At 45.5% G+C, this 22345-nt stretch overlaps 1 protein-coding gene across 2 annotated transcripts in view; it reads right to left on the reverse strand.

Moving 5' to 3' along the window:
- The window catches only part of CDYL (chromodomain Y like), a 245982-nt gene extending 225561 nt beyond the window's left edge, over positions 1 to 20421 (reverse strand). Inside the window, exon 1 of one of the 2 annotated variants that reach the window (XM_086965039.1) lies at positions 19974 to 20421. In XM_086965039.1, the coding sequence (XP_086821165.1) occupies positions 19974 to 19997 (24 nt within the window). In that variant the 5' untranslated portion in view covers positions 19998 to 20421. The remainder of the gene's footprint in view (positions 1 to 19973) is intronic. The other variant, XM_086965040.1, reaches the window with a different exon arrangement.
- Between the last annotated feature and the right edge of the window lie 1924 nt (positions 20422 to 22345).

Genomic DNA, 22345 nt, shown 5'->3' on the forward strand with positions numbered 1-22345 from the left:
AATAGCATGCGTCAACAAGCGAGCAATAAATAAATACAATCCTTTGTCCTACTCTATCCTTCTGCTATCATTCCAAATCCAAATAACTGATTAACCTATCTACCACTTAAAATGTACTTGCATGTTTCACTATACTAATGCAACACTAATTTCTCTGTTGGTCCCGGAGTAGCGTGCTACCCGCCGAAAAAGCGCTTCGACGCCTCGTCAGGGGTAGTAAGCGCTATATAAATGCAATTACAATACAATACAATACATCCGAAAAGACCCCCGCAAGTGGCTCCGTTCCTGACTCTGCCCCCCGATAGACTTGGACGATCTTTGCAGGAAAGAGACCGCCTGGAGAACGAGACAAAGGATTCTGGTAGGGTGGCTGGTTTGCGACACCTTTTTGTTATTTGTTTGGTTATCTGGTTTTCTTCGGTAAGAAGTCACTCTTTGTAAAAACATATGTATGCCTTACACACATTTACAGTAGATACTTTACGTATAATTACAGTTTAATACATAGATACTTTTTTCCCACGAGTCGCTGTTTTGTGGTGGGCCGGCGTCTGAGCAGAAGTAGAACTTTAGTGTGAGTTCAAAGGTCACTAGTTTACCCACAAATGACATATCCTTCTTAAACATGTTGAACCAGACATTACTCAGATATTGAGGTGTGGCAAGATGGCAGACTTAAGCTACAGCATTCGCAGTTCTGTCAGTAATTTTGCTTCCTTTGGCTTAAGGTAAAACTCTCAGGCACAGCCCCAAAGATATGGAACTCTTCCACCAGAAGTACGCAGAATCTCCTCTAAGACTGCTTTCAAACTGGAAGCCAAAAGATTCCTAATGAATAAATTCATACCTTAATTTGGGCTAGGTTCACCTGCTCAAAGTCATTATTCCTGCAACCATTTTACCATCATTTGATACTGCTCTTCTTTACCGCATGCCCCCCTTCGTAGCCCGCGATATACCTTGTTATTGTATTACTCTCCTCGACTCAATTGTCCTGTAATTATGCAATCATTCTTGTTTCTTATTCTTATGTGATGTCAATATTGCATTTATGTCCTTCCTTCCATCCTACTGTAAAGCGTTCTGATATCCCTTGGGATCTTGTTTGCGCTATATAAAACTTTATAAATAAAATAAATAATTGGGCGGGTAATGTGGAATTTTAGTCCGAACAAGAAACTTGTAGAGACGATTTTTAAACATAGAAAAACATGCCTGCGTTTAGTAAATTTGCACGATGGTTTGGTTGTTGTATATCTTGATTGAGGGTGTTGGAAGATAGTCAGCCGGCTCCCCCGGAAGGCACCTCAAGTAAGGAGATGTATATAAAATACGGTAATTTTCCCATAATGTATAATTCATTATGGCATAAATACACGTCCAAGGATAAAGAGACTCAGTGGCCCATATATGGTTCTTTTGAATCTCACAAATTGAGGCTGTAGAAATACAGCTCTTTATACAAAGCTCGCGACAAGCTATGTTTGACACCATAGGCCAATGGAAAAAGGAGGGGGCTGAAAGAGAAGGGCCCAGGCGAGGCTACAGAAAGAGGCTCGAAAGAGCTATAAACAGACATTAATAGAATTACAGCAGGAAAGAGTTGCATCCAACCTTGCGTGTGCAGACAGAAAACACAGGTTAAATGCGTCTGGCCAGTATCCGGTCATACATCACTAGCGCGAGCAGACCCCAATGGATAGGAGCTTCTACTCCATCCATTACCACCACCGTACCATGTCCCTCCCCATCCTATCCCACGGCCGGCCGATTAGAAATGTACCCTCCGAAAATGCCCAACACCTACCTCCCGATCCCACTGCCCCTCCCCTTCAATCTGACCCCAAGACCACATCTTCTGCTCGATCCCACACACTCCATATTACATCTGCACAGAAACAGGCCTTGGATGGTCTACTTCGCACCCGCCTGTAGAATCTTTTCACCTCTAGCCAGATCCGTGCTATCTATGAAGTCTATGGACCACCTCAAAAGGGTTACTTCCTACAACAATTTGCTTATGAAATGTTCTCTCTTTGTGAGAAACGCCACGAAGTGATACCAGCAGACCAGGTTAGAGGATTGTATCGTAAGTTGACAGAGAGGAGAGGAAGTGTTGAGGAAAGCAACAGTTTGTTAGCACTCACGCTACAAATGATGGAGGGTCTAAGGAGAGACCAGGACGAAGAGGAAAAGCCACTAGTAATGGAGGGTGCGACTGGAGGTTGTATGGCACCAGTAAGGGAAGCAGCTCCAGCCTTTGTCCCTGCTAGAGGGCCAGGTACTGCTGAGGGACTGGATAGTCCAGATGCCAAAGGTAAGATGTTATATAATTGGGTGTAAACTCTGTGGCTTCGAGCTGACATCTTAGCTTTCAAAAAGGACTTGCCTGACCCCCGGACGAATCCTACGAAGGGCTGGACACGGTTTTTACTACTTATACGATGACACTGACTGACATATATCAGTTCTTTGGGTTAATTCTGCCCCCAGACATTTGGAGACCCATTAGGAAAGTTGACGATGAGGCCTTGTTCAAACATAAGTAGGAGGATTTGACCACAATGGATAGGGACAGAAAAGGTAAAAGGCCTGCAGAAGCTATTTTAGAGATGCCAGATAACACAGTAAAACAATTGAAGGCCACAATTCCAGCTAGAAAAGTAGATTGGACAGACATCACTGCTTGTAAACAAAAATCTGAGGAAACTACATCTGACTACTTCTCCCGCCTCAGCCAGGTGTTTATTGACTATAGTGGACAGGAATAGACAACTGAGACAGGTCGACGCTTACTAGTTCAGACTTTTGTTAAAGGATTGTTGCCACCCATCTCCACAAAGTTACAGAGTGGTGAAAGCAAGTGGCCTGCGGCAACACTAACACAGATCTGGACTATGGCCCAATATTATGAACATCTGCAGAATAAGATAGAGGAAGAAAAAGATAAGCAAAGAATTCAAAGAAAAAGTAATGCTTTCCCAAATAAGTATTAGAGGGGGAGGTAACGGTAGAGGTCCACAGTATAATTATATGTCCGCGACTGCCGGAACACACCCACCCCCACGTCAACTGTACCAGGACCAATGAGCGTATTGTAAGGAAACTGGCCACTGGCGTGCAGATTGTCCTCTTTTACAGCGAAATACAATGGCCCGGGGAAGGGGACTGAGTAGAGGTAGAGGAAGAGTCCCACCCTCCAACAGACAGCGCCCCAATGTCTTTGATAACCATATACAGGCTTTTGGACATGATTTTTCAGTTGCCCGCTTCCCCGACAATGAATTTTCACGAGACAGCCAGGGACAGGAAAAGGAACCAATGGAACTTCCAGTTGATCAATCAGGACCCTATGTCACACCTTCAGTGGTTGGAACTCAGGGAAAATTCTTGGGCGACACAGGGACTTCTAAAAGTGCCCTCTCACATAAGCCGATTCCTAGGGCACCCCTGTCTGGCTAATCGGTCACATTTGTAGGATTTGACGGCAAGCCCTCCACCAACCCCCTTTCTACTGAGGTGCCCCTAGACATACAGGGGAATACAGTGATGGCCTCTTTTCAGCTCTCCCTGAACTGCCCAGACAATTTGATGGGCAATGAGCTCTTAAAGCACTTCAGAGCCACCGTTCGCTTTTCTTCTCAGAATGTCCGAGTCATACTGTTTGATAATTATTGCCACCTTGGTTATGAATCCTGCCTTTATTTTCTCACCGATTCCGAACAGCAGGATGTGTCCCAGTTACCGGACACCCTGTGGGCCATCACGGACACTGACGTGGGGGAGATTGCGATGGATCCTATCCACAACAGTAAAACAGAATGCACCTGTTCCACACCTCCCTCAGAATAACATTTCTGCAGACGGCGAAAAGGCTCTCATGACTATAGTACAGGATATGATTGCAGTAGTGATAGTTGAGGAAGTTCAGTCTAACATTTGCAATAGCCCCATACTTCCAGTTTTGAACCGTGCATCCACTTCTGAGAAAATACAGTTTTGACATTGACCTCCGCGCAATGAACAAAATAGTGGTCCCACAATATCCTGTGGTCTCTGACATAACTATATTGACAATGATACCCTCAACTGCTACCACCTTCACAGTAATAGATCCCAAAAATGCTTTTTTCTCCATTCCAATGCATCATGATTGACGCTATCTTTTAGGTTTCACCATAAAAAATAGATTGTACAGATTCTGTCAGGTTCCTCAAGGGTATACCCAAAGTCCTAGCATCTACAGCCAGACCATCAAACAACAGCTCGACCAGATACAGTTACCACCCGGAAATGTTCTCATCCAATATGTCGATGACATTCTGTTGGCTGCAGACACTCCGGCCCTAGCTCGCCCCGCCTCTCTTACTACACCACGATGTTTAGCTGTATTCACTGTGCTCAGCTTTGTTTTTTTACTTGTTTCCCCCCTTTTCCGCTGTGCCTATTCTCCTTCTGTGCCATCACCGGTCCCGTTTCCAGTCGCTGCGTCCCCGCTCCGATTCGTCCGATCCCCCCCCCCACTAGCTGCTCCTCCCTCCCACCTCCCCTTATTATGGCGGCCCCGCGCCTTAGGAAAGCCCGCCTGCGCCTGGACCGTGCCCAGCGCCAGAAACCTTGTCCCCCGCAAACACCAAAACTCCCGACAGCCCTACGATGCCAGCACTCTCCACCCACTCAACCCGGAGGTGAAAACACTTGCTACCAGGCCACCCCGAAGCGCACCCAAGGACCATTCACCCGCCGGAATTGCAGCTTCACTAGCAGTCGGCCCACAAAACCACCAACCGAAGGACCCAACTACCTCAGATGCTCCCTCCTCAACACCCGCTCCACCCGCAAACACGCTGTTGAACTCTGGGACCTTCTCAACTCAACCTCCCCAGACGTCGCCTTCCTGACGGAGACCTGGCTGAACCCCACCTCAGCTCCCGTAATAGCCATCCCTGAAGGCTACAAGATAACCCGCAAGGACCGCACCAACGGCGTAGGAGGAAGTATCGACGTTGTCTACAGGAACACCAAAACTGACAAAAACCAGAGCATATATGACGGGCAGCACTTGATGGCTGCGGTCTCGACCGAGGGTGATATGTGGTATATATCCGACACCAGAGGGGCTCCGCTGTGGTCTAGGATGCACCATGTTACGTATGGTCTGTGTTACTGAGCCAAAGGAGGGTGGGGGAGTGGTTCTTGGTTTTATATATGCTTTGCTTACTCTTTCTGCCCTGAAAACGATGGCTTAATGGACCAAGAACATAGTACTATTCGAATGAATATAGTACTATTCGAATGAATAATGTTTCAACCGCATTACAGGATGTCCCGAAGGCTGTTGCTGGCAGATGTATCCTGTTTGTGTTCTACTTACGGGTGGGGGCGTGTGTCGCTTAGATATGGAAATGTATGGTGTAATGCTTAATATTGTTCTGTGTTGCTCTTACTCAATAAAATATGTTTAATAAATCCGACGAAACCCTCAGCACCGCCGAACACATGCACTACTAGATCCACACCGACCCCAAGACCACCCTCAGAGGAACCCTCGTCCACAGACCCTGTCAACCGTTCAGCGACTACATCGACGACTTTATCAGCACACACGCCCTCGCCTCCACGGACTACATCCTTCTCGGGGACCTGAACTTTCACCTCGAGAACAACGACACCAACTCCACCACCCTGATCGACAACCTCAGACTCAGACAGCTAGTGAACACACGAACCCACGCCGCCGGCCACACGCTTGACCCCCATCTCCACTGCAAGCCCCCACGTCTCCTACAACCACACCACAGAACCCCACTGGACTGACCACCACTGCATCCACTTCACCTTCAGGAAGCCCACCACGCACCATCGCACCCAACAGATGCCTCGACGATGCTGGAGCAAGGTCACAGAAGACCAGCTAACCAACACCCTCGCCCAGAACCCACCTGCCGACTCCACAGACCTCGACACCGCCGCCCGCAACCTCAGACAATGGATCAACGACTGCGCCAACACCCCCGCCCCGCTCAAGACACCCTCCAGTAGCCACACCAACAAGCCACCAGGTTCACTGAAGACCTCCATGCCTCCGAATGAAAACTGGAGAAGAACTGGCTCCTCGAACGACCACCAGACAGCTACGCAGCTCACAAGAACGCTACCCGCAGACACCATCAACTCATCAGAGCCGCCAAGAGGATGTCATTCAAAGAGCGCCTGGATAACAACGCACACAACAGCAAAGAGCTCTCCAACCCCAGCTCCAACAACAACGACAACCCGCCTTTGCAAGACCTGTGCAATTCGCTGGCCACCTTCTTCCACCACAAGATCACCGACATCCATGACAGCTTCAACGACACAGCCGCCCCGACAACCCGCACCCCCTCGACCACCACCTGCACCAACCGCCTGCTGTCCTGGACCAGCCTTAATGACGAGGACACCACCGAGACCATGAACACCATCCACTTCGGATCACCATTAGACCCGTGCCCTCACCACATCTTCAACAAAGCCAGCACAGCCATCGCACCCCTTCTCAGGAAAGTAATCAACATCTCCTTCGAGACCGCAACCTTCCCAGAAAGCTGGAAGCACGCCGAGATCAACGCCTCACTCAGGAAACCCAAAGCGGACCCCAAGGACCCCAAGAACTTCCGACCCATCTCCCTGCTCCCGTTCCCGGTGAAGGTCACCGAGAAAATCGTCAACAGACAACTAATCTTCTTCCTCGAGGAGAACAGCATCCTGGGCCCGTCCCAGTTCGGGTTTCCCAGCAACCACAGCACCGAAACCGCCCTCATCGCTGCCACCAATGACATCAGGACTCTGCTTTATAACAGAGAAACAGCAGCCCTCATCCTACTGGACCTGTCCTCCTGGACCTGTCAGCAGCTTTCAATGCGGTCTGCCACCGCACACTACGAACACGCGTACACAATGCCGATATCTAAGAGAAGGCCCTGGACTGGACCACATCATTCCTCTCCGGCAGGACTCCTCCCCCCCCCTTATGCTCCACTGGCACCAAAATCATCTGCGGCGTACCCCAAGGCTCTTCTCACAGCTCAATGCTGTTCAACATCTACATGTCACCCCTCGCCCACGTCACCTGACAGCACGACCTCAACATCATCTCCTACGCCGACGACACCCAGCTGATCATCTCCCTCACCAAAGACCCCCACACCACCAAAACCAACCTCCACAGAGGAATGAAGGCAGTCGCCGAATGGATGAGGAACAGCCGACTGAAGCTGAACTAGGACAAGACTGAGGTCCTCATCCTCGGCTCCACCCCTTCAGCCTGGGATGACTCCTGGTGGCCGACAAGTCTAGGAATAGCCTGACACCCACCGACCACGCACACAACCTAGGGGTCATCCTCGACTCCACCCTCTCATGACTAAGCAGGTCAACACAGTCTCCTCATCCTACTTCAACACCCTCCGAATGCAGGATCTTCAAGTGGATCCCCACCGCTACGAGAAGAACAGTCACACAGGCCCTCGTCATCAGCAGGCTGGACTATGGAAACGCCCTCTACGCAAGAACGTGAGCCAAGCTCCTGAGACGATTGCAACGCATCTCTGCACATCTGATCCTCAACATCCCCTGCCGCAGCAACATCACCACACACCTGAGAGACCTGCACTGGCTCCCCGTCAACAAGAGGATAAACTTCAAACTCCTCTTCCACGCACACAAAGCTCTCCACAAGACCGGCCCGGCACACTGCAACAGATGACTCAACTTTTACACCGCCACCCGCCAGCTCCGCTCCGCCAGCCTCACCCTCGCCACAGTCCCCTGCATCCGAAGAACGACTGCTGGCAGCAGATCCTTCACCCACCTCGCCGCCAAGACCTGGAACACCCTCCTCACCAACCTACGGCAGACCCAAGACCTACTGGCCTTCAGAAGACTCCTCAAGACCTGGCTCTTCGATCACTAGCAGCACCCTCCCTCCCCCAGCGCCTTGAGACCCTCACGGGTATGTAGTGCGCTTTACAAATGTCATGATTGATTGATTGAAGAAGCCAAGCTGGAATTTGTTCAAAGATAACACCGTGCCAACTAAAGAAAGATACAACCTCCACCCATGCATGGCCTCTGGAGCTCCAGAGACCGGACAGGGGAGGTGAGCCTAAAGTTGCAGGGCGGTAGTATTATCTGAAAGGCTGGATTGGTACTCCAGGTAGCGGGGTACTGAGAAGCCTAGCCAGAAGCAACCACCAGCTACCGGCAACGCGTAGGGCTCACCTTCTCTCTCCAACAGCTGTAGAGCCCAAAAGAAGCCGATTATGACCAAACAATGGAACTTTCCAACAAGAAGATAGCACTATGTAACAAACTGCATAATAACAGGTCAATAGCTTTGACGACAGTTCTCCTCCTCACTATTATCTTCACCATCCTCTTCTGGATCATGGATGAAAGGCCACCAGCCAAGGATACCGTATTGCCCACTGATGCCACGCCTCCTGAGCACTCCCATGTCTCCTTGTCCCCTTATCTCCAAAATAGACAAGAGTTTTGGAACACCTTCATCCAAATGTTGTATCAACATAATGAGGTATTAAATAAAACAAACTGTTGGGTCTGTGGTCTCCGGCCTCATTCCACTGAGAATAACATACCCTTCCTCGCTTACTACTACTCTATACACACCTCTTGTGCTGCCTGGATGTCGCTCATCATGGGCACCCATCGGTCCAGCGGCCTTGCCGACATCACTCTCCAGCAATTACAAGATGAGTTCTGGCAGAACAAAACGGGGAACGCGGTTTGTCCATAGAACAATTCTACACGCATGTCTGAGGATGAGAAGGAGGAAATGCTGGTATTCGACTACCAGTAGAATACGCTTCTCAGCTTCCAAGCAAGGACACCCGCCAAGACAAGCAGACCCCACCGCTAGCTGCTGTTCGCATTCCTGGACTAATGAATACAGAGGCTTAGGTATTTAGAACGTTGGGGGGCAGCTCTAGTGCTCTGACAACAATTCTGAATACGACATCTCCACCGCCCCATGTTGCCTCCCCAAACACCTAGTTTTTGTGTGGAACAAAGGCATACACTTGGCTTCACTAGAACTGGGTACGCACATGTTACATAGCTTTCCTCCTTCCCCATGTCTACATTGCTTCTCCTCTTAGTCATCGCGCCCGCCGCTGCAAAGATGTGGGTGAACAAACAGACACAACCTCTCAACAGTTCCTGGATGCCATGAAGGGCATCCTTCCCTTCTGGGGACCAATGGCAAACAGCGGAGCCATTAGCCACCTCACCAGAGTCATGGAAACCACCGTCAAGATCACAGCAGGTATTTTGGCAACAACACTGCGGAGCTCCAAGCGGTACGCCTCATCACTCTACAAAATCGCATGGTCGTTGATGTCATCCTGGCTGACCGCGGAGGAGCATGCCGCATCATCGGCACTAGCTGTTGCGTTTATGTTCCGGATCATTTATCGTCTGTCTACGAGGTTATTTCCGCACTCCATCAAATAGCCTCTGACCTCCATCAAGATACAGACTCATGGTCCCTTGGTTCTTGGATATGGCAACTTCTGGTGACATGGGGATGGAACGTTCTAATGATCATCCTGATACCTCTTGCCCTGGTTCTCGTTTGTTGTCTTTGCATTCAATGTGGTCCCCCACTCTGTGGCCTCTGCGCAAATGCTATCAAGTTAGTCCCCGTAAATGCACAGGTCGTCTCGATCAATAAAATAAGGACTGAACGCGGAATGAGCTGTTGATGAACATTGTAATTGACTAAAAAAATGGTTTCGCTTATGGCAAAAGGAAGGGCTTTGGAAAAGTAGGTCTGTTATCTTGCCCTTCAATCCGCCATTTTGTGCTATACCCTTCATAACTGACCTGACCTCTCTGTATCACGAACACTCTGGAGCTCCACTTTTGACCCGACACATTCCTGCACGGATGCTCACACCCTGTTTGTGCTTTGGCCTGCCACAAACTGACAAGCCCATGCTCAACCAGTCAGACAGGGAGTTTCCCAGATGTTTATCGTCCTCACCCTGCACACTACGCCCTGCAGACGTCCAACAGCTGCCATCTGCAGGCCTATCAGATGGACCTCTGCTTGCAGTGTACTCATAACTCTCACCTGTGCCCTGCAGGGGTCCAACAACTACCATCTGCTGACTTATCAGATTGAACTACCTGTTGTATAAACATGCTTTTTGCCTACACCCTGCAGGGGCCTCAGCGCTACCATCCGTGGACTTATCAGATTAACCTTTGTTTGACATATAATCATGCCTTTTTCACCTTTGCCCTTCAGGGGTCAAACAGCCACCACCTGTTGATTGTAGCAAAACTGACCATTGCTTGTCTGTATATTATTGGAGTTTGTTATTGTTCACCTAGCACGCACAGGGTGGGGATGAAGGGTATATAAGGAGCAGAACCAAAGCACTCAGCAGACTGCCTCCTCAGACAGCTATGGGTGTCTGTTGTTGATGCTTTCTCTCTCATGAGATTGTAATAAATATACTTTCTCCGGCTCCAGTGATGGCCTGAGTTTGTATTCTGGACCCGTGGACTATAGGGTGATCCTGCACCTTTGGGTGGTCCCTCAAAAGACCCCCAAATCCACACATCGAAGATGGATACAATTTGCTAATTCTCTCACTGCAACAGATGTAGAATACAGATATGATTCTACGTTTAAAACACAAGCATTTCTGCAATATGAACAAGAATATCATCTACCGCATGAAATAATGCCTCTAGATCAGTATTAATATATTATTTACACTGACAGACCTGCTCAGCCAGCTGTAGGAAGTAAATAGCAATACAGAGCTGTGTGTGTGATTGTGAAGGGCCATATACAAGAAGGCAAGTTCCATACTAGCAGTACGAAGACTCAGTCTCAAGGAGACTGCATGGCACAGCTTGCAGAATTAAAAGCCCTGTTACTGGCACTAATACGTATCGAGAGTTCCACACACTCATTGTGTGCGATTCTTTTTATGGTGTCCAGTCATACAAAGAATATCTTTACTACAAGGGGTCAAAATGGGGTTACGACTCAAAAGGTGGCACAATTAAGCATAAACAGGTAGCTGAATTGAAAAACTAACTACCTAGAGCTCATGAAATACACACGCTGAGTCATCACCGTGTTGGCGTTCACGTTGAAGGGAATCCATTCGCTGATGAAGCCGCAAAGGGAGCATAGCCATAGCTGCAATTAATATGATAAGGAGTAAAGTGATGCCTGCAAGGGATTTGTTGAGGATTCTTACATGTAGTTGCTTATATGTTCAACTCCAAGTGGTCTTGAACCTTTAAAAAAAATCTGTAATAATATAAAGATATTAAAGACATGTACAGTAAATGAGGATGAAAATTTCAAAAGCGCAGGAGAATCTTTTTCGAAAAATACAAAAAAATTATTAATATGGATAAAATTGAAAAGGGTACATTCAAATATAACAATACAACATGATTAAGGATGTGTGAAACTACCTACACATCATGAGCACAACCATCTATTCCACATAATAGGATAAGTGAGTTATCTGGAAATACAGAAAACATTCACTATTATACAACAAAAGTTACGGAAATAGATGAGAAAGTTAACGTTTCGGTCTGTTGTGGCAATTGTCCAGCAGATCATCTTCAGAACGTACAGTTGATGGTTTAAAAAGTCCCCGATATAAAAATAATGCCTAAAATTACATTCTTTATGAACGTGGTCTACCATACCAGATTTATTCAAAGAAAAAGAGACTAAAGAATGAAAGCAAGGTATAGCCAAATAATAGTCAAATGCTGTATTTGTTCTTACCTTACCCTTTTTGTAGGTAAGATGAAGAATAGATCAAATATTTTCATGAATCTCAATTAAAAAGTAAAGCGTGAAACAGTACAAGTCACCAAAAGAAATTGATAATGATTGATTTAAAAATGTTTTTGCTTGCTTAGCATCAGTCCGCTTTCCAATTAGGACCATTTGGTTGTGAAGATAATACACTGGATAGTTCTTTCGGATCTATTCGCTGTGAATAATATCCATACAATTAGCGATTATTACACAAAAATATTCTTATTCTGTGCATTGTATCAATTCTCAAAAACACCTAATGAAAGGTCTGTGATTTAATGCTTTGTTTAATAAATGAGATACAGAGCCAGCTGTGAGACCATATCTAAGAACTCAATAATAAATTAAATATCAGTTGTTTAGAAAAAAAAGAGTCACAGAAGATACATGAAATACACATGTCCAGTTTAAGAATCTTGGTTGTCTTATTGTAGGTCACCAATATAAAGCAGTATATGGTGTGAGTCACATATTAGCTGCAATCACTCATTCAAAAATGAGACTAGACAGACAGATATTGGTAGCTGTCCGTGCTTCACACAAAAACAGCACAGCCTTACCGAAAGGCTTTCCACTCAAGTACTTCTACAAGTTAGATGCAAATAACATTCTGTATGCTCAAATTCCAGAAGTGGGGAATAGAGTAATGCCAGACATGGATTGCAGATTAGGTGTAATTCTAGCTGCACATGGGTCTAGGTTCTGCACACGCAGGAGTTACTGCAACAATTGATTTACTGAACCAACCCTTTTGGTTGCCAGGACTAAGTAAACAGATAAAGAATTTTGTCCTAAATTGCGATATCTGTTAACAGGTGAAGGGTTCCACTGGGGCACGTCCAGCGCAGACACCATTACTAACATCAGACAGACCACTCGCTTCTGTCTATTTGGACCACTGGGGCCCCCTACAATCAGATGGGGCTTTCAAGTATAACTTGGTGGCAGTGGATACATGCTCTAGATTCCTGTGGTATGGCCTCAGCGCTCGGCAGACGATCGAACCGTTATAAAAGATTTGCGAGTCCTTATAGGGACATACGAAGTTGCACATTACATTCTGACCACGGCCCCCACGTTGAGCTCTAGGGCTTACAAGGAAGCCATAGGAAGCTTGGGTGTTGCATTGGGGTACTCATCTCTGTAACATACCGAGGGAAATTCGGTTGTGGAGAGGAAAACCAAGACTTAAAGCAATCTTCAACGGCAAGGGTATTAGGTTTGGGTGGTAGTTGGGCGAATCACTTATACGGGGTCCAAAGAGCCCTTAACAATATGCCAAGAAGTTCCCTAGGAGGTGTCACTCCTTACGAGGTCCTATTTGGGATGAGAATGTGGGTACCTGATCTCGATTGTGAAAGCACAGTGGCGGATGAAAAACCATTTGGCTGTTTAACAGGCTCTCAATTAATTCCGGGCACTACAAAGCAACGTGAAAGTTTACGCACCGCCACTGGGGAAGTCAAATCCATCACAGCAAGACTTCCTGGATCCCAAAAGTCAGGGGATCTGGTCAGAGAAAAGACTGTGGGCAAGAAAGAATTTGGGCCATCCTACAGAAAGCCAGTCCATTTCTTGGCTGTCGCAGGAACAAGAACAGTACTTCTTCCGCCGCTAGCCAGCAAAAAAGAAATTAGATTTGTCTTGATTGATCTGATCAAACCACACTATGTGGCTGATACTGAATAGTAGGTCTTGTGGGCTCCTGGGTAGCCGGCGCTACCATACAGGAAGTTCAGACAGAAAGACTCATAACATTTGAAGAGAGTCACCAATAACAAATAACAGAATTTCCAACAATGAAATGGAACTCGTTCATCAAGAAGCAGAACTTCAAAACACAAAATGAAAGACAAATACCAATGTCTACATCAATATGCCTCTACAAGAGACGTCTGCCAGTTCAACAAAACCTTCCAAGCTGCCAAAAATAGATCAAACTGCATCTGGCTACTTCATCGATTTTTATACCTTCTCTCTGGATTCCAGTGAAACTGAAACAATGCCAGGTCAAGTTTCCCATAGGCAACAAATTCATGATTTCTACATTTTTATGAAGAAGACATACCTAGTATCACCTTGGCTACAGCTCCGGATAACAACTGGAAAACTGTTGTGAACTTGGTCCTGAAACCTCATACATCTTCTCACCGTGAACAAAGAGACCTGCCCTTCGTGAACATTACAGCTGTTCCAATTCCCAATGGTATAACTGGGGACATGGTTGATAACAATGTATTTGTTCCCACTGAACTTTTAAAACACAATACGTATTTAAAATTTGTCTAAATGATATTACCTAAAGTACATTTTTTGACGATTGGGATTTTGAAACTGTAAATAATATGTGGTCTGATTTAGAACAATCCACTGCATTTTCAAGCATTGAAATGTTGGAAGACACATCAGACTATAACACTATGAACTCTTACAATCACTATGGTCATCACTTTTTACACAAATTGAGTATCCCACAAAATGTTTTTACATACCACCCATGAAAACATTGCCCAACACCACCATAAAGGAGCTTGGAAACGTTTGCACAGAAATGTCCTTATTTTTCAGGGTTTAATGTTTCTAACCCGACCTCATATTATTATAAGGTTGCAGCTACAACTGCACAGAAAAATATGCTAACAAACACCAAGCAGATTTATACTGCTTCCTTTATTTCCCCAACTGCCTGAACAGGGTTTTGACTTACGGAAGGATACTATAGACATAAAATCGGTCTAGGGGTCAAAGGAACGGCAAGTTCAGGGGACAGAAGCACTATTTAGAGTTTGCCTCATTCCATAGCAGATAATATTTTCGAATGACACTGTGCAACAGAATTCCTGTCTTGGAAAAGCCAAGAACAAGGACTTGGAACACACCTCGAATTCCAACATCATCACCTTTGAGGGGTGGCTAAACTTTACATCACATGGAGGGGATACACTAGATGATATCAAAGTACAATTCATCAGACCCCAATTTGGAAGGGATGGTTAGTTTTGCCCACAGACACAAACAGATGTCAAACAAGATTTAGAGAAGCCACCAAAGGGTTTAGTATCCATAGGCCAGACCAACTCTTCGTACACAGAGAACATCCAGGGGCGGTAACATCAAACCGTGTTGGGAAGTTAGGCCTCGACTGGTTAAAACCCTTGACACTGTCCCAGGAGAAACAGCACTTATCCTTACTCTCAAATGAGGTGGATCTAAGGTATTTTTTATTAGGCCCTCGAAAGCCACATCAGAAATGTTTTATACTAATAATGAAATCTGGAAAATCTCTCAACAAGAAGCTGCGGAGAGACTTTGTGAAATAGATAGAATTAATCTAGAAAAGGCGTTAGCTGTAGTTGACATTGGTATGACTACATTAACATTCAGGATTTATTCACTGGGCAATATTGTATCTTCTTCTATAGATGTACTAGAACAGGACTTGTCAATACTATAACATGGACAATCTCAGCTACGTTCTATTATGTTATTAAGCATGACGCTGCATACATTGCGCCAAGGTTGTGTGCATTGGCGATTTATCAACAGTACGTCCTTGTTCTCTGCATACAATTTCACTAAAAAAACAGATAACAATGGCACAAAGGGGAGCAAAATATACAATGCTGCATATTGAAAAACTGGACCGGTTACCTTTTACTGTGGCAGAGTCCCCATCCATGGAATGGTTAATCCATGGCCATGTAACATTACCGGTCCCAACTTTCCAGTTTCAGTATTGCCTAGAAGAACAACAGGCGGGCAGATATGAAGCGATGGGCATGGAATTCATCAAGGAATCTTGGAAATTGTCATACAGATTTTGATGCAGGAGTGGGAACATGGAAGTGTTTCTAAGCGGTACAAACTGCGAGAAATATTTAAGTGGCTCTCTCATATGCCAGGATATCATGCTTTACGGGCCTGTAACGGTTCAGTTGCCAACTTATCTTGTCATTTGAAAGGGGCCCCAGCTGCTGTGATTAATCCGGTGTTCAAGTTGCTTTCAAAAGGGGGTTATTTGCTGCGTAATGATCAAGGTTGTTGTGGGATGCTTCCGGGCATCGCATATCTTGTCACTGTAGACTCCAGGGTTACTTGTTGTAGGCAAGTATTGTTTCCACCGATCCACACAGTCATGGAGGCGCCGTTATGGCCTTCTTTGAAGGTTTCCTTTATACGGTATAATACTCTGAGCCGAATGAAAGCCATGCTTTTACAGAAAACCGTGCCCTTAATTTCTGCCCGAGAGACTTGATCTCCAGGTCGCAAAGTCCTCAGCTGAGATACAGGCACTAGTCCGAACAAACTGCCCTTTCCATTTCACAGAAATGGTACAACATATCTTTAACATGTCTGCTACAACGGGTATAGTACACCTATTTAAGACCATAGGTTCTGCACTGTTAAGCTCCTTTCAGACAGTCGTCGGAGTGATTCCAAACCTCATACACTCCGTATTCTGAAGCATTTTTGGAGGACTTCTGCTGCTCCTGTTCCTATTAGCAGGAACCCCAATTGTAATTTTTCTGCTATGCAATGGACGTCCAGTCACCAGAGAGATGGAAAAAACAAACCTGGGTGCAGATATCGTGATCGCATTGTACTCCATCTGGCCATACCTCGCCTTCGCGAACCGAGAGAATCTTGGTTCTGGTCATTTAGACCAGTCTGGTTCGACTATATGCTGCCTGTCCTCCGATGTCTGCTCTGCGGACAAGAATGCGTGTTTGATCTCTGGCTAACATTTCCATTGGTTGCGCCACCAGACGTTGATGCTTTACAGGACCCGATAACGGCCCAGTTTCTGCTGTGTCCTCAGCGTATTCCCATGTGTGCATTCTGAGACCCACCGCAGGATGCTTCAGCTCCTGTTGGAATGGATACCGGCTCCTCAACAAATATTCAGGCCTTGGAGGTGTCAAACCTCCCTAGCATCGGCTGTAGATAATACAGAAGATCATCTGTGCTCAATTGACCAAATCTGTGAGGTGTTGCAGGGATCGTCGTTTGCGATGGCAAGCAACAGTTATGCTGCGTCTCCAAGCCAGGACACAAACATTTGGTTCATTGTGTGCTGGGAAAAATGTGGCCTTTTTCAAAACAACTATAAAAAAAATAGACCCTTTTTGCTGACAAAAACACACCTCTGGCGTGAAAAATTCAACTTGAAGTCCTAGCTACTTTTCTCAGCAATAAGTTCCAATCAGAGACTCATCAATGTGTTGCAGACGCATTGATTAGTAATTGAACTAACCTGATCTGCACTCAAGAAATTTTCAAAAGGTGTAAAATTATACTCAAATTAATTTGTCTCCAAAACAAATAAAAGAGCAACAGTTTTGTCCTGCCTTATTTCAGAGAACCAGGAGTGTGATAAAAATCATGTTTTATGCTCGCCTTTGGTTCACTGATGTGACATTAAAGTCGAATTGTCTTCTCCTTCTCCTTTAAGGCTCATTATATGTTTCACATTTAGGCACCTTCAAGTAATCAATCATGACTTTTCATTCTTCTATATATGATGCAGGATTTTGAAGGTTTTGTCTTCCACAGGCGACAGACGTTCTTTCCATAAAAATCCACACACCCGGACTATGAATATTATGATATGCGTGCTGTTGACTTTCAGTAAGCAAGTTCACGTGATATATTGAAAGCATTTTGTAAATACTGGAAAGTGTTTAAAGTAAAACAATTAAAAAGTATGTTATTACAATGCACAGTGTAGCCTTAAGCAAATTGGATTCAATTAAGATGCCAACTGTAAATATCAAAATACTTATAAATTAGGTATAAAATGCATGTTCAGCATTTGGTCCACAAATAAAAGCAGTACTATTCAAGGTTTGTAACTATCTTTGCCTCTTAAATTGAAAGCCTTCTTTGTAGAAACACATGTGGACTCCTACAAAGGTATTGTGCCAGATTATCTTTCCATAAGTCTGCCTTCCTTTAGCAAAGCAGGGCTTGTAGAAGGCAGGACCAACATTCAACTCAATGCAACTAACACTCATTGCCTGTGAAGGTACTTCGGATTGTACTCAGCAAATTATTAGAATTGGATTTTAAAAAGTATTCCTCATGTTTAAGATCGTGTTGTCCCCACCCCCACCATATAGAAGAATGTCTGACGACATTCTCGAAGATACACAACGACATTATAAGAATACTGTTGAGAAAACCATCCAAAATGTGTAAAACTGATCAGGTAATTTCATGTCTTCTCCAGTTGCACATTGTCTCTGAAGTCGAGTCAACCTCTTTAAATCCACCCAGTTTCAAAGAAGAGTAAACAATGTTAGAATGTTCTTCACAAGAGAAGGAGTGGAAAAGTGTGGCTCAATGGTTAGAGCGGCAGACCCTGATGCAGAGTTCTGGCCGGGACCAGAGTTCAATTCCTGACGCGGAAGGGTCTTGGGCTCAATCTCCACGGACTCGATAATTCTCGCCTCGGTGTCTACTCTAATCATGGGTCCCACTCTGCAACTCTGGGCAATAGCTTGCTTGATCTCCACAACGGCCCTAAAGCGCTGGGATGCTTGGTTTCACCTTGGGGGTGCCCAGTAGGGAGCATTTCATTTCCACAGCGGTATACAGCGCCAAGATGCCTGTCAGGTGATAGTGCGCTTTACAAGTATACATACATTTACAAGAGCTAATTATCCATGATATTAGTTATGACATTTAAGAGCCATACCTTATCTCCTATCCTATGTAGTCAACTCATTCCTGATCCTTCATGACTAGGGCATTTTTCTCCATTGCATATTCTATGTATCCTCTTACTGGGCTAAATAAACAAATATATCCTGCCTTTTCATGCAACATATGATGGGTTAACATTTTTAGAGATAGCTATGGTTCCTTTACTACTTTACACTTGATATAGATGTGGCCACGTGTTGAATAAATCATCTTACTGTGTATATTATTTTGGGGTAGTGACAGAATCCGCAGTACATAAACAAAAATAAATGATTATTGACAACAGAATCTAAAAATGTTATGGACAGGAATAAATAATTATCTTGTTAAACCATGCACGCCAGAGACGAAAATAGATTGCAGTCTTTACACTGCCAACAAGTCTTCTGTTTAATCACCAATTTAACAACAGACTAGTGCAATTGAGTCAAAATCTCAGTCATTGACCATGGTATTTGTAGTGAATGTTCTTTAAGACTATTTAGGGACAATGTGAGCTACAATGTAGACTCAAACCACCTTTCTTCTGGGACATTAAAATACAAAAACATTATTCTGGGTGTCTATTACTACAACCCTTCTTTACTACTAAATTAAAAGGCGGCCAAATCAATAAAGGTCATAATGAGGTTATGTGTTCCCAATAACTTAAAGACATGCACAAATGAGAGGTGTAAGGCCCCAAAACGTCACTTGCAACATGAGTTAGGTTTCCATACAACAGTGCTTGTTTTCGGTATCCTCTTCCAATGCCAACTGGAAAGATACTCAGCTGTCGAAGCCTCCATTGTTCACACTAAAGGATTCAATAGTGAGATGCAGTCAAGGGTTGTTACCTTTCATGGTTAAGCACCCCAAGGGTACCCCAGCCCTCCTCTCACCAAGTAACTCCTACTTGTCCAGTGGAATCTGCTGCTTTCGCACACAGATTACTATGAGCTCTTCCGTGCACATCTTTTGAGCCGCCTTGGCGTCCTTGCTACTTTCGCAATTAACAGGGTGGCACTGCCCAGTCCGTAGAGCCAGCCGAGTTCTCCGCCTACCCTCCAATCAAATGTGGTCAACCTCTTTGATGGCGGGGACCATAGAAGCATGCCCCCACCCCTCCTGCCCCCCAGGCAGTGATCATCCCTACCCCCGCCCTTTCGACTTCAGTCAGAAGTATGTCAGGTCAATCTAACACTTTGAGACCGCCCCCATGAAAGACAGAGATACACACCCGCAGCAACAACATATGACCGTCTTTAATGGGAGCATGAACATGGAGGGGGGGGCTGTCTACTACAGAAAATGGGGAGCGAGGAGAAGGGGGGGGGCAGAGGCAAGTGTCGGTGAAAACCCTGCTTTTTTGACATGGGAAGGCAGGGGTATTAGTGGTTTGCAGACGGGTGTACGGTACCTCGTAGAGTTCTTCGGAGGCCATGCCGGGGGCCGCCTGGCGGGCGGGAGTTGGCTGCCGGTTTGGAGCTACTTTGTTGCAGTTGTGGATCTTGTGCGCTTGGCCTCCGCTCCTCCTCCTCTTTCCTCCACTCTCGCTCAGCGGCGGAACTCGGAGCTCCGTCACTCAGCGCCAGTGTGCGGTGTGAGTGCGCACGGCAGCTGCGCAGCAGCTCCTGCCCCTCGCTCGCATACACGGGCGCATAGCTCCATGCAGCGGTGGTGCTGGTGGTGGCGCCCGCCGGCCGCTCACCAGGATCCTCAATCGAGCGCCGAGCCTGCCAGCGCACTCGCACACGGTTCCGTTTTCCTTTCAGCACCAGCGCCCCCCCGGAGCCTTCCCTCTCCCTCCTCTACCAGCTCAGCCGCCGCCGAGCCCGCCCTCCCCTTCTTCCTCCTCCTCTTCATCTTCCTCCTCCCCTCTCCGGCCCCCACCCTTCCGCCCCTACAGTCCCCGATTCCCCCGTCCCATTGTCCTTCAATCCCATCCGACGGAGTCTAGCTGTTGGTTGGGTCAAGTCGTTCTTGATTTCCGTGTCTCAAGTGCTAATATTTATTTAAGAAGGTGGGAGTGTGTTGACTGCCCAGCTTTGTTTAATTAACGAAATAATAGTTACAAGTATCGCAGCTACCCCCTCCCCTTTTTTCCACTCCTCCCTTTCACCGACACACATCGATCCTCTTCGTCATTTGACCCGCCCCGTGGCAGTCTCGGAACTTCGACGGTTTTTTCCCCTCACGGGGTAGAGCGTGGAATTCGGTTCAAATTACCGACACTCCCAACACCCGTCGCCCCTCTAGTTAATGAAAATGTGAATAAGCCAGCCAAGTAAAAGTTGAAAGCCATCTGCCCTATATGCAGCTATTTTCTTCACCCACTTTAGTGGCACTATGTACAATGACACTTTTGTGTTACTGTCAATTCACCAGTAAAGAAAACAAATGGAATTTTGCGAAAGCCGAGGTCACGATGTTTAATGGAATTGTTTTGGGCACCTGAAATAAAACCGGATAATGATGTCACTTATGCAATGGTATGCTGTATGCTTGTCGGCGTGGCCACCTTTACCTTTCCCCGCCACATGGTGGCTCCAGGGTACTTTGTTAAAACCCTAAAACCTCCACATACTGTAAAACCTGTCTAGAGTGCTTGAATACCCGATTCATTTAAGACTGGGGGTTATATTAAAAATAGTTCAGGCACATGTTAAACATCGCGAACTGGCGCCATGAAAATTCTAAGTATTTCTAAAACCAATTTGAAGTAAAGTGTTGCTATCTAGCTATATCGTTGAAGAGTACTAGTTCTAGAATCAATGCCCTTGAGTTTTTCCCCTTTGTCTCTTCCGGAAATCCCTTGCATGCAATGAAAATGAAGCAGGGATATAAGTTATCACTCATTCTGACCACCAAATAACCATTTGAAATGATCCCTGACCTAAATGTGTCCCCAAATTAACTTTCATCAACATGTGATCACATATTTACTCCGTTAAACATTCTACTTCGAAAAAACGTCTCACACTGCGGTCCTTTAGTTTATCCCACTAAATGTAAAGGACACCAAAAAGTGTACAACCTCATGATGAAATGAAATGCTTTTAAGCTAGGACAATACATGAGATAGGCGTGTTTGTGATTTGAATTTGACTAGGTTTTTTTGTGAATACACAGAAAGAGACTCTCATCATGTACCCTGATGACAATTTACCCAGTGATTCTCAATCAAAAATAATTCAAGAGAGCGTGCTCCTACTTCCTGTGCTGGGATTGACCCTTCCTCTGAGTCATCTCTCTGTGCTTAGTCATCACTTTCAATTCACGGGAAACGCCTCTCTAGTCTAGAAAGAGTCTAATGCAAAATCGTAGTCATACCAGATTGTATTGATCCCTCATTATAAATCAACCAACAATGTTGGTTTTCATCGGTGTTTCTCGGTCGCCAAATGTGGTAAGGTCACTTGCAAAACTCTTTAAATAAACGGCAGTCCTGCAGCACCAATTTTCAGTTTCTAGCACTCAAAAAAGTCTCCAAATATTGTGGAACTAACCATTTGCATAGACTACGAACGACATTGTTTATTCCTTCCTTGGCAAATGGAAACTATTTCCTCCCAGTATGAAGTATTAAGAAATACTCATGTAAAAATGTGACTAAACGTATATATATGTGTGTTTTTTTTTTAAACTTCGCCATTGGTCCTCTAAACCATAATGCAACAAGGGACATTTGCCGCCCTCTCATTGATAGGCAGTGTTTGAAATGAAAAAAATATTAGTGTGGGTAATCCGTATCAGAATACCTGCTTGTTTCTGAGAAATACCGGTACTCTC

This window comes from Lissotriton vulgaris, chromosome 4_1 (genome assembly GCF_964263255.1).
Source record: "Lissotriton vulgaris chromosome 4_1, aLisVul1.2, whole genome shotgun sequence".
Lineage (NCBI taxonomy): Eukaryota > Metazoa > Chordata > Amphibia > Caudata > Salamandridae > Lissotriton > Lissotriton vulgaris.